At 34.5% G+C, this 13972-nt stretch overlaps 1 protein-coding gene across 1 annotated transcript in view; it reads left to right on the plus strand.

The window, feature by feature from the left end:
- SMCHD1 (structural maintenance of chromosomes flexible hinge domain containing 1) overlaps positions 1-13972 on the plus strand; it is a 156464-nt gene that overhangs the window by 95937 nt on the left and 46555 nt on the right. Inside the window, 5 exon segments of the mRNA XM_047697061.1 lie at positions 726-805; positions 1030-1163; positions 1166-1186; positions 2481-2596; positions 3949-4013. Coding sequence (XP_047553017.1) covers positions 726-805; positions 1030-1163; positions 1166-1186; positions 2481-2596; positions 3949-4013 — 416 coding nt within the window.

A 13972-nucleotide genomic window follows, 5' to 3' on the forward strand; every position in this document is an offset into this window, starting at 1 on the left:
GCTTGGTTTTCTCTAAGAGGGTCACACTGCAACAGAGATAGAAGGAGCATATCTGAGTAAAAGTAAAGAGAAAGATGAAATAACAATGGATATGGTATTATGATTTCTTGACTTAAATGTATATTTATGTTTATTTTACCTGTGCCATTCCCCACAGTCCCCAGTTTTAGAATATAACTTCAGTATTTGTATAACCAAACCTCACTTGAAATATCAGTGTTATTGAAAGAGTGAACATTGAATTCTGCAACTTAAAAGCTGAAATATACCAAGTTGTAGTTTAATTGATGAAGCTGAGTGATGATTGTCCTTTGAGTTATGTAATTACTCAATGTGTAAATAATCACATTATTTATGTAATTATAAATGAGTTATGTAATTACTATAATTACATATAGACTAAATTATAAATTACATATGTAATATATAATATAGAATATTATAATAATATATAATAAATGATATATAAATAACAATATATGAATATATAAATATATATAAATTATAAATACTATAATTACTATAAATGTGTTATGTAATTACTCAGTGTGTAAATAATTACATTATTTCTCTAGTTCAGATTAGGAAATTAAAGATTATAGAAGTGTGTGCAAATATAATTTTTAAAATAGTATTGGAAGAAAAGAACATTGTAATAGAGGAAAAGAATTTGATCTCTAGAATTTTCTAATTAACTGTTTTGTTTTGTTTTGTTTTGTTTTTAGCTCACTCCTTCAAACCAACAGCATAAAACAGATGAAAGGGGCAGGGCTAATTTGGGAGTGTTCAGTGTTTATGCCCCTAGGTAAGAACCAAAAGTTTGATAGTTATTAGTATTACAGAGATTGATTTTTCTTATTCCTTGAACTTAAGAGTAATAATTAGCCTTCTATTTAGTGTTAAAAAATGTAACTAAACAGGAATAGAGAGGTTTTTTAAATGAGTTAAGCTTTGTATAAAGTGTCTTAGAATTTTTAAGTTATAATTAATTTAATTTGACTCCTTTATCTCTTTTTCCCCCCTTGTTAGAGGAGAACATATGATGCAGGTTAGAGCCATCTATAACAAGAATATCATAGAAGGACCTATAATTAAGTTAATGATTCTTCCAGATCCTGAAAAACCTATTCGTCTCAATGTTAAATATGACAAGGATGCTTCCTTTTAGCAGGGAGTATTTTCACTGGTGAGTAAGTCACAAATCTCAAATTAATTTGTAATGATAATTTGCTTTTTACGTTAATGGAATAAATTATCCTAGATGTTCAGCATGATAAAAAAGCAAACCTGCAATAGTCTTTTAAATGACAAAGAAAGTACATTTGACTTAGCTTTGTCTTCTTTCATCTCTATGTCCTACATTCCCTTAATGGTCAAGAATAAACTGAAAGTTTCTTCATAAACTGAGAACCTGTTGTAATTGAGTTTGTGATTGTCCATTCATTGGATTGTGAAATTCTGCAAAAGAGACATGAACTGCTAAATGGCAAGAATTATGTGGGCTCTACTAAATAGATTGTAATGTCATCTTCAACCAAATAGAACCAGGATTGCTTAACTTAATTTGGATGAAAATACATCATATCAGAATTTATGATTAAAGATATTTCAGACCAAAAAAATTTTCCTAAATATCTGCTATGTCCAGGCACTATAATATTGGGCTCTTAGTTCCAATAATGTATATGACAGTTTCCAGTGAGTTCTGTCTAATGCAAGAGACACGTAAGTAAGCAAAAAATTTCAGTGGAATGTGGCCAGGTGCCAAGTCAATAGGAAATGGTATTTATTACAGGTAATTTTCTTGAAGACCTCTATTTCCCTAAATGGATGCATACCTATGCATAGTTAGAAGCAGTAGAAACAAGCAGACCAAAAAATTTAGATTAGAAAGTAAACAATTTTTAATGTTACATATATACGTAGCCTTTATACTTATAATTTTTAAATGTTTTGGGAGATAAGACCTGTTTCCTGTGATTAAAAAATTATATCCATCATATGGATGCCTAATGAATGTTAAACATAAGGGAAATACTATATGTAATAATAGTTTAGCTGCTGTATGCTACTGAAAAGCATAAGACAAAATAAACACTGTGTTTTCAGAATGCGTAAAGCACAAGGATTTATGACCAATTGCCTTTACTGTAGGTTGCTGAGTATCCACAGTCTAACCTTTTTGGTCTTGCTTAGTAGAAATTGCAGCATTGCAGACTGTGAAAATAAGACAAGGGAATAATAATAGCAAAGAAGTGTATGTTAGATTTCTGGAGGAGATGTAACACTAAAGAGAGTTGTTTGTCATGACTAGTATGTTTTTATAGGCAGATTATTGTGGGATGCTGATTACTGAAAAGTTTTGTTTTCTTCAGAATCTCATTAATATTTAAACAAGATGTACATTTTAAAACATAGAATTATTTAACCAAATCTATTAAGTGAACTATAAAATATTTTTTTAATATTCACCATGACAGATTTTATGATTACTGTTATTTCTGAAGATGACAGTATCATTAAAAATATTAATCCAGCACGTATTTCCATGAAAATGTGGCAGCTGTCTAACAGTGGGAACCGACCACCAGCAAATGTGAGTTCTGGAAAGCATTGTAGAAGTTAAAAGTAGCTCTTACATTTCTTTTCTTCTTTTTTTTTTTTTTTTTTTTTTAAAGATTTTATTTATTTATTTGACAGAGAGAGATCACAAGTAGACAGAGAGGCAGGCAGAGAGAGAGAGAGAGAGAGAGAGAGAAGCAGGCTCCCCGCTGAGAAGAGAGCCTGACGCGGGGCTCGATCCCAGGACCCTGAGATCATGACCCGAGCCGAAGGCAGCGGCTTAACCCACTGAGCCACCCAGGCGCCCCTAGCTCTTACATTTAACCTAAAATTAAATGTAACTTAATGTAAAAATGCACTGTGCATATGCTGGAGAACTAGACATTAACCCACTTCATCACTTGAGATTTTAAAAATATATCAGAATCTATCTCAAAATTAAGTGTTGATGCCTTTGAAAAAGAGTAGCCTACATTGTGATATTTCTTAAAATTTTTAAAGATATTTTACATTTTAAAATTATCCAAAGGATAGTGGCATAGGGCAAAAAGCTGTGGAATACCACTAAGAGATAATAGAGTAAATGAGATAGTAAAGAGATATGATTGATATATTTACAGGGTAGAGAAGGGAGGGTAGAGTGGTGAGAACACTTTGAGGGTCTAAAGCAGCACAGTCCAATAGAAACAGAATACAAGTCACACACATGATACTTATATTTTTCTATAGCTACATTAAAAATGTAAAAAGAAAATAAAATTAATTTTAATGTAGTTTTAACTTAACATCAAATTAACATTTCAGCATGTATTCAGTATTTAAAATTTATTAAATAAATTAAATAAAACATTGTAAAATCTCATTTTACAATCTTTTATGTTATTGGTTCTTTAAAATTTCCTGTGTATTTAGATCTCTTTGAACCAGATATATTTCAAGTGCTCAGTAGTCACATGGAGCTATTATTCACTATTATCTTGGACTGTGTAGATCTAAAATAAATCTCAAGTTTAAAACTAAACCATATCAAAATGTCTTAATTTAACAGTGCCCTTCAGGATTTATGATTCATTTCAATTATGTGTTTAGGAAACTAGCTTCCTAAATTTATACTGTCCCTTTAAGCTGCAGTTAACTTAAAACTATGTCACCACCATGGGGATCTATTGTGTGCCCTTTAATAATGGTATGTCATCATGTAATCACACTATTGAACCTTAAACTGTATTGTAGGGGTATATACATAAAGGTGTATGTGTATGTATTTATAAATCCAGATGTGATCTGTATTTGCATTTGGTGAAGGTAATACTAGTTTTCATCCTGAATATACTATGTTAAATGTGATTTCTCCCTCCCCGCCTTCTCCCCTACTTCCCTTTCTAGGCAGAAACATTTAGTTGTAATAAAATAAAAGATAATGACAAGGAAGATGGCTGCTTCTACTTCAGGTAATTCTTAAATCATTTCATATTTTAATGCATAATTTGTTCCAAAGTGATTTCAGGCTTATGGTGTTTGCTCAACTTGGGAAAAGTAATTTGTGATTGAAAAGAAAATATTCTTCATATCTCTTAATTTTTCTCAGGAAGTATTTTGAGAAAATGTGTATTTTATTTGTAAGGTTTGTAAAATGGTTTGGGGAAAGACTGTTGTGATATTTTATATTAGCTTTCAGAACTATGAAAGCCATCCAAAAAAATTACGTTATGTTGTTAGACCACTTTATAATATGTTATTATATAGGAGAGTTCTGTAGTTCAAAACTTAAATGTTATGAAGTGTAAAACAAATTGAACTAGTTTTTTTATGGTTTACTTACATTACTTTGAATTGAATTCACTGGAATTGTTGCTTCTGTGTTCTGGACCTCTACTTCAAAATATGAAGGTTGGCTTTGAATAAACTATGTCCAAGATTTCTTTCATTTATTTTTTAAGTGGGAAATGTCCTTTTAACTTTGAGGTTAAGTTTTGTTTCTTCAAATGTATTAGTCTCTTAAATCTTGTAGAAAACAAGAGGTGCAATTATAAACATTGTTACAATAATACTAGCATTTATAATTGCCTGTAAATTTACCTTTATTGAGATTTTGTTTCTCCATGTGGTTTCATGTTACTGTCTGTTCTTTCATCTTACTTTGTAGTATTTCCTTGAACATTTCTTACAGGCCAGGTCTAGTGGTAATGAACTCCCTTGGCTTTTGTTTATCTGAGAATGTCTTAATTTCCCTCTCACTGTTGAAGGTTGGTTTTGGTGGATATAATATTCTTGGCTGAGGGTATATATTTTTTTGAAGCATTTTGAATACAATTGGTCCATTGCCTACTGTGTTCCCCCATCCTATCTGATGAGAAATCTGATTAGCTTCCTGAGAATCCATTGTATGTAATGATTAACTTCTCTCTCACTGCTTTTCATATTCTTTCTTTGTCTTTTGAAAGTTTGATAATAATGTGTGTTGGTATGTGTCTTTGAATTTATTTTATTTGGAATCCGTTTGAGCATCTTCAATATTTATATTCATGTGTTTCATCAAACTTGGGAAATTTTCAGCCATTCTTCAAATATTCTCTCTTCCCCTGGTGAGAGGGGACACTTGCTGGTGTCCCAAAGATCCCTGAGGTTCTGTTCCCTTTTATTCAGTCCTTTTTCCTTTCTGTTCCTCAGACTATACTATTATCTTCAAGTTCACTAATTCTTTTTTCTTCCTGCTTAAATCTGCCATTGAATACCTGTACTGAAATTTTCACTGAAGTTACTATATTTTCAACTCCAAAATTTGTTTTTGGTTCCTTGTTAGGTTTTCTGTTTCTTTATTGATATTTCCATTTTTTTTCTACATCACTTTTATTTTCTCCACATTTTCCTTCACTTCTTTGAGTATCTTTAAGATAGATGTTTGTTGTTGTTGTTGTGTTGTTCTTGTTTTGAGAAAGAGTGCTTGAGTTAGGGGTTAGGAGCAGAAGGAGAGGGAGAGAAAGAATCTTAAAGCTCCATTATCACAACACTGAGATCATGACCTGAGCTGAAATCAAGAGTCAGAAGCTTAACACACTAAGCCATGCAGACACCTTTAAGACAGGTTGGTTGGTTTTTTTTTTTTTTTTTAAAGTCCTTGTCTAGTATATTTGCCATCAGCTGTCTGAAGTACAATTTTAGTTGACTTATGTTTTTACTTTGAATGGCCATTTGTCTTGTGGCTTTTTGTTAAAAACTAGGCATTTGTATCTATTAATGTGGTAGCACTGGAATTCAGATTCTCTGCCTCACCCAGGGTTTGCTAGGTTTAAATTTTTTTTTTAATTGTTTTTCTGATTGTTATAAGCTCTTTGTCATGGATCAGCCTTAGGTGTAAACTTAAGGTCTTCTCATGTCTTTTCTGACCCTTTCTCTGGATATGTGTAGTCACTTTCTAGTTTTCCCTATACATGTGGTTGTTTAGTAATGTCCTTTAATGTCTGGTTTCTAAAAAAGAAGAGGGGAAAGACAGTGTGCTGGCCCTTTAAGTCTCCTGGAAGTTACTTCAGCTGGAGGATGAGGACTTCAGCAGTGGGGACACTGCAGGAACAATGGCTATTTGCATTTTCATTTGCTCCTCTGATCAGAAGCAGCAATCAGAGCACGGATCCCCAGTATTTGGAGGATAGGGTTCTTTTGCCCACCCTGGTTCCTGTAAGCTGTAAACACTGCTCCAGGGACATAGATCTGTGTGCCATGGGTCTGGGAGGTGGGGAATGAGTAACGTAACAACTACTGTGCTAAGAGCTGAAATTGATCAAAATTAATTGCAACTTACTATCCAAGTTTTTAGTAGCTTTTAGAGTTCCAAAATAGTTATATCAGACAGATTCTGGCAGTATGGTTATTGTCCAGACAGGGAGACAGGTACCTGGTGTTTTCTACTCCCTGGTCTTCCCAAAACCCTTCAAAAATTTCTTTTTAAAATTCTTTAGTGATCATTCAGTAGGGTCAACATGATTATTATATTAATATAAGGTTATATTAATATATTCAGACTAACTGTACCAAAGAAGTAGTTTGTTTTTTTAAAAACCTTTTAATCTTTCATAGACAGATGATCTTTTCATTTAAAAAGAAAGAGATCTTCTCAGTATGCACTTTTTGTTAAGGCAATGTCAGATAGCTATGTGTTTCTAAATACTCTGAGTTTTATTATCTTGTGACAGACAAGTAACAAAATATACCATCACTGTCCTTACTTTACGCTATGCTAACAATGCCTTGGGTCTTTTTTTTTAAAGATTTGTAAGAAGTTTATTAAATACATTCATCCATTCAACAGACAACTGTTGAACACTTATTTTGTACTTTCCTGTGACAAGGTCACTGCCTAGTAAACAGCTAATTATACTACAATATGATGGACACCATCGCAGATTCTGAAGCAGAATGAATGCCTTAGGTCTTTAAGGTATACTCATGTTATTGCATGGGACTGATTTAGACATCCAAGAAAACATATACTGCCTTCCTTTCAGTCCGTTAAATTATCTTTTAGTGTATAAATCTATTAAAATGTGTGATAATTGTGCAACTTCCTTGTATTTCAAATATTGTCTTAATTTAATCTTATTTTAGGATCCAGGATATCAGAAGGAACATTTAAGAAATCTTTTTTTTCTTCTTTTTTCTTTTTAAGATTTTATTTATTTGACAGAGATCAGAAGTAGGCAGAGAGAGAGGAGGAAGCAGGCTCCCTGCTGAGCAGAGAGCCCGATGCGGGGCTCCATCCCAGGACTCCGAGATCATGACCTGAGCTGAAGGCAGGGGCTTTAACCCACTGAGCCACCCAGGTGCCCCTAGGAAGTCTTTTAAAAATAGTCCTACATTTTAAAACTATAAAAAAGTAGCAGTTGGGCAATAATGTGTATATACCAAATGCCAATGAATTAGACACTTAAAATGGTTAATTTTATTTTATGTGAATTTCACCTCAGTAAAAAGAAATCTTGGGGCGCCTAGGTGGCACAGTCGTTAAGTGTCTGCCTTCAGCTCAGGTCATAATCCCAGGGTCCTGGGATTGAGCCCCCTTGGATAGGGCTCCTTGCTCAGCGGGAAGCCTGCTTCCCTCTCCCACTCCCCCTACTTGTGTTCTCTCTCGTTGTGCTGTCTCTCTGTCAAATAAATAAACTGCGCTGTCTCTCTGTCAAATAAATAAAATCTTAAAAAAAGAAAAATGCTGGGGTACATAGGTGGCTAAGTTGGTTTTAATTTCGGTTCAGGTCATGATCTCAGGGCTATGCTATTGAGCCCCACATTAGGCTCCATGCTCAGTGGGGAGTCTGCTTGAAATTTTCTCTCCCATCTCCCTTGCCTTCTTCCCCTCTCCCAACTTGTGTACACAGGTGCACGTGCTCTTTCTCGCTCTCACTCTCAATAAATAAATAAAATTTCTAAAAAATGAAAATCTTAGCTGTGTAGGGGAATGGGCAGAATAGAGGTAGGGGGTTAAAAGGTGCAAACTTGAAGTTAAAAATAAAACATGAGGATGCAATCTACAGTTTAGAGGATATAGTTACTATGTAACAACATTGTGTGGTGACTGATGGTAGCAAGATTTATTGTGGTAGTAATTGCTTTCTAGTGTATATGAATGTTGAATTACTCTGTAGTACCCCTGAAACTAATATAATATTGTATGTCAGCTGTTTTTCAATTAAAAAAATAAAATTTTAGAAATGGTAAGTCAGAAGGAAAGATTTTTAAAAATCATGTACACTTGGGGCGCCTGGGTGGCTCAGTGGGCTAAGCCGCTGCCTTCGGCTCAGGTCATGATCCCAGGTCCTGGGTTCGAGCCCCACATCGGGCTTTCTGCTCAACAGGGAGCCTGCTTCCTCCTCTCTCTCTGCCTGCCTCTCTGCCTACTTGTGATCTCTCTGTCAAATAAATAAATAAAATCTTTAAAAAAAAAAAATCATGTACACTCAGTTATACATGTGACATAATAAAATATATTTCCATATATCGGGTATATTTGAATGCATGAAAATATTTGAGTTCCTAATGCATGTCAGTCACTGTGTTTGGTGTTCTGCATGTAATCTCAATTTTTAAACCTTTTAAAAACATAGAAAATTCATAAAGTTAAAAAGATACGCAGTTTTGTGACTTTCTCCCATAGTAAATTTCTGTGCGACCACTACTGAAGTCAGGAAATAAAAGATTGCCAATACAGGGGAAGCCCCACCTTGTGCCTCTCCCAGTCATTACCTGCTTCCTTCCATAGTAATTGGGTTATCATCCATCACCTTAAATAACTACGAATTTTTTTTTTTTCTTAACAGTGGAAACTTTAACGACTTACTCTCTTAGCAACTTTCAATCACGACAGTATTGTTAACGGTAGTCACCATGCTGCATATTACTTCCCCAGGATTTATTTGTCCTTTAACTGAAACTTTGTACCTCTTGACCAGCTTTGCTCATTTCCTCCATCTTGCCCATCTCCCAGTTCCTGCCTTTGGCAAGGAGCACTCTGTTCTTTTTGTCTATGAATTTGAGTTTTTTAGATTCTATGTTATCAGTGAAATAATAGAGCATTTTTGTATTTGCCTGTCTAACTTATTTCTTTTTTTCCCCTTTTTTAAAGTTTTTTTTTTCTAGATTTTATTTATTTATTTGAGAGAGAGAGATCACAAGCAGGCAGAGAGGCAGGCAGAGAGAGAGGAGGAAGCAGGCTCCCTGCTGAGCAGAGAGCCCGATGCGGGGCTCGATCCCAGGACCCTGAGATCATGACCTGAGCCGAAGACAGCGGCTTAACCCACTGAGCCACCCAGGCGCACCCCTTTTTTAAAGTTTTAATTTTAACTCCAGTTAGTCAACATAGAATGTCTCACTTACTTCATTTAGCATGATACCTAGATAATATTTTGGATGCTATTGTAAACAACATCCTTTAAAATTTTTTATTTTATGTTATTGGTTACAGAAATCTAGTTGATTTATATATATTAACATTGTAGTCAGCATCTCTGCTAGTCTCCTTAATTTCCAATTTTATTTATAGATTCTTTAGGATTTCAAAATATTTTCACATTCATGTCTGTGAATAATGATAGGTTGATTACTTCTAGTCATTGTACATTTTCTCTTTTTTGCCATATTGCACTGGCTTGGACTTACAGTAAAATGTTAAATAGACACAAGAATGATCATCCTGGGGCGCCTGGGTGGCTCAGTTGGGTTAAGTCTCTGCCTTCAGCTCAGGTCATGATCCCGGAGTCCTGGGATTGAGCCCCACATCTGCTTCCCCCTGTCTCTCTGCCTGCCTCTCTGCCTACTTGTGATCTCTCTCTCTCTCTCTGTCAAATAAATAAATTTTTATTTATTTATTTTATATATATATATATACATATATATATATATAAAAAAAAAATGATCATCCTAATTTCATTCCCAGTCCCCGATTTTCATTGGTAGATACGTTTATCAGACTGTTCCTTTCTAATCATCAGTAAGAGAATTTCTATTTATTATGAATTGACATTAGATTTCATTGTCTATTGAGGGTAATATGTGATATTTTTCCTTTCTTTTTTAATGTGCTTAATTATATAAAACATTAATTTTCTGAATGTTCATTCAGCCAGTCTTGCATTACTAGAGTAAACCCAGTTTAATCATGATACATAATAACCTCTTTTATGTATTGGTGGATTTGTTTTGCTGATTGTTTGGAATTTTTCTATCTACATTAATGATCAAAGTTGCCTGCACTTTCCTATAGATTCTTTTTAGGTTTGGTATCTAGGTCATATATGCCTCACCACAGTAACTGGGAGAATTGGTCCTTATATCTTGATTTATTTTCTGGATTTTGTGTGAGAGTTGTCATAATTTCTTCCTTAAATATTTGGTAGATTTCATCTGTGAAGCCATCTGTGCCTGGCGTTGAGGGGAGGAAGGTTGTACTTATGAATGTAGTTCCTTCAAATTCGGTAGCTATATGATTATTTGTATTTCCTGAGTCATCTTTGGTCAGTTTTGGTGACTTAAATTTTTCAATTTGTCAGTCTTACCTAAATTTTAAAAGTTGTTGTTCACAATTTATTTTGTCTGTAGGTAAGAATCTATAGTGGTCTCTCACTGTTAACGTTATTTTTACTTTTTAAAATATTTTTTCGGAACTAGAGGGTATCATGCTTAGCGAAATAAGTCAATCGGAGAAAGACAACTATCATATGATCTCCCTGATATGAGGGAGAGGAGATGCAACATGGGGGGTTGAGGGGGTAGGAGAAGAGTAAATGAAACAAGATGGGATTGGGAGGGAGACAAACCATAAGTGACTCTTAATCTCACAAAACAAACTGAGGGTTGATGGGGGGAGGGGGTTGGGAGAGGGGGTGGGGTTATGGATATCGGGGAGGGTATGTGCTATGGTGAGTGTTGTGAAGTGTGTAAACCTGGCGATTCGCAGACCTGTACCCCTGGGGATAAAAATATATGTTTATAAAAGCTGTAAAAAAAAGAAAGAAAGAAAGGATGAATCCCCAGTTTTGTAGCAACATGGACGGGACTGGAAGAGATTATGCTGAGTGAAATAAGTCAAGCAGAGAGAGTCAATTATCATATGGTTTCACTTATTTGTGGATCATAACAAATAGCATGGAGGACAAGGGGAGATGGAGAGGAGAAGGGAGTTGAGGGAAATTGGAAGGGGAGGTGAACCATGAGAGACTATGGACTCTGAAAAACGATCTGAGAATTTTGAAGGGGTGGGGGTGGGAGGTTGGGGGCACCAGGTGGTGGGTATTGTAGAGGGCACGGATTGCATGGAGCACTGGGTGTGGTGCAAAAATAATGAATACTGTTATGCTGAAAAAAATTAAAAAATTAAAAAAATATTTTTTCTATTTGAGAGAGTGAGAGAGTGCAAGAGGGGGGCGAAGCAGACTCCCAGCTGAGTGGGGAGCCTGATTTGGGACTCAGTCCTGGGACTCCAGGATCTTGATCTGACCAAAGGCAGACACTTAACCAACTGAGCCACCCAGGCACCCTATTTGTACTTTTTGTTACTTGATTAATCTTACCAGGAGATGTAAATTTTGTAGGTCTTTTCAAAGAACCAACTTCTGTCTTTTTAAAATTTCTTGAGATTGTTGCTTAATACATTTATTTTCGGCCTGTACATACTGTATGTATATATGAATATATATACACATATACATAAATATGTATTTATATGTACATATATATGTATGTAGAGCTACAAATTTCCCAAGTTTTTTACATTGTATTTTCATTATTATTTGGATCAAGGTGTTTTATAATTTCAATTGTAATTTCATCTTCTACCTATGGTGGTTTTTCAGAAGTATATTGTTTAATTTCTAAATTGTGGGATTTTCTTATTCTCTTTCTCTTATTGATTTCTAGATTAATTCCGCTGTGGTCAGAGATCCTGCCTTGTATATTGTTTTTCCCTTGAAACTAATGGATAATTGTTTTTCCCTTTGTGGAAAACAGTATGCGCATATGGTCAATTTTTGTAAATATTTTATGTATACTAGAAAATCATATAAACTGCATGTAAAGTACAGTGTTATGCTAATTCAAAATTTAGTAATCATTGGGTGTAATTTTTCTGTATTTAAATTTTTCTATATATATATATATATTTTTTTTTTTTTAAAGATTTTATTTGACAGACAGATCACAAGTAGGCAGAGAGGCAGGCAGAGAGAGAGGAGGAAGCAGGCTCACCGCTGAGCAGAGAGCCCGATGTGGGGCTCGATCCCAGGACCCTGAGATCATGACCTGAGCCGAAGGCAGAGGCTTAACCCACTGAGCCACCCAGGAGCCCCAAATTTTTCTATATATTTTAAATTTGTGTGTGTGTGTGTGTTTATATGTATATATATGTATGTATGTGTATGTATATATATATATATATATATATATTTATTTATTTTTAGGCAGTGTAGTAAGTCTCCCATCATGGGTGTGGATTTATTTTCCTTCTTAGTTCTGTTAGTGTTATTTTAAGGCTGTATGATTTTTTACATAGGACTTACATTATTATATTTTTCTGAGAAATTGAATTGGCTGTCACTATGAAGTATTCACCTTTTTCTCTAGTAATGCTTTTTGCTTGGAAATCTACTTTGATAACAGTATACCAACTTGCCGTATGAGTGACATGCAGAAGCCACCTTAGGGATCATGAGAGCTAGGATTTGTATAAGTATCTTATTTTCATGACTTTTGCATCTTTATATTTTAAGTGATCATTTACAGATGGCATTATATGTTTGTTTTTTTTAAGATTTTATTTATTTATTCGTCAGAGGGAGAGCACAGGCAGGGGGAGCAGCAGGCAGAGGGAGAAGCAGACTACCCACTGAACAGGGAGCCTGACCCAGGGCTCAGTCCTAGGACCCTGAGATCATGATCTGAGTGGAAGGCAGGTGTTTAACCATCCAAGCCACCCAGGCATCCCTATAATTGTTTTTTTAATAATCTTTTAAGTGAAAAGTTTAAATCATACAAATAATTACCAAAACACTTGTTTTTTACTCTGTCTTACAATTTTTTATTTGATCCTACTATTCTTTTTTCCTTTTTCTTATGAATTTATTGTTATTAGTTATCATATTTTATTCCTTATTAACTTGGTAGTTAATATAGTCTTCTCTGATTTTTTTGAGAGATTACAACATGCATAGTTAAATTACTATATCAATGTGTGATGACACTTTGTATTTTTACCCTCTCCTTGGTCAGTGAATGACTCTTAGAACACTTAAACATCATTTTCCCTCTTGCAACTGATGTTGTTGCATCATTTTCCCTCTTGCAACTTGTTGTTGTATATGTTAAACTTATTAATACATTATTATTTCATATAGTTAGTGTTCATTTAGATTTACTAACTCATTCTTCTGTTGATCTGCAACTCAGGTTTTCCATTTGGTATCATTTTCCATCTGAGGAAGTTCCTTTAGTGTTTCCTCTAGTGTACATGTGCTGGTGATGAATTATCTCCTAAACCTTCATACTGGAAGAGTACTTTCCTTGAAACCGGAATTTTATATTGGCAGTTTCTTTCTTGCAGTACTTTTAAGCCAGGCTTCACTGTCCTATCATTTATGTTGAGAAGTTAGCTGTCAGTCTTACTATTATTATTATTATTATTATTATTTTTAGATTTATTTATTTGAGAGAGATAGTGTGTCAGTCCGGGGAGGGGTAGAGGGAGAGAAGAAAGTCTTAGGCAGATGCAGGGCTTGATCTCAAGACCCTGAGATCACAGCCTGAGCCAAAAGGTGTACCACGAGGCACCCCAACCTTATTGTTACATTGAAAAGTAATTATTTCCATTCTTCTTTGGTTGTTTTGAGTTTTGTTTTCAACAGTTTTACTATGATGTGCCTCTTCATGGATT

This window comes from Lutra lutra, chromosome 12 (genome assembly GCF_902655055.1).
Source record: "Lutra lutra chromosome 12, mLutLut1.2, whole genome shotgun sequence".
Classification (NCBI taxonomy): domain Eukaryota; kingdom Metazoa; phylum Chordata; class Mammalia; order Carnivora; family Mustelidae; genus Lutra; species Lutra lutra.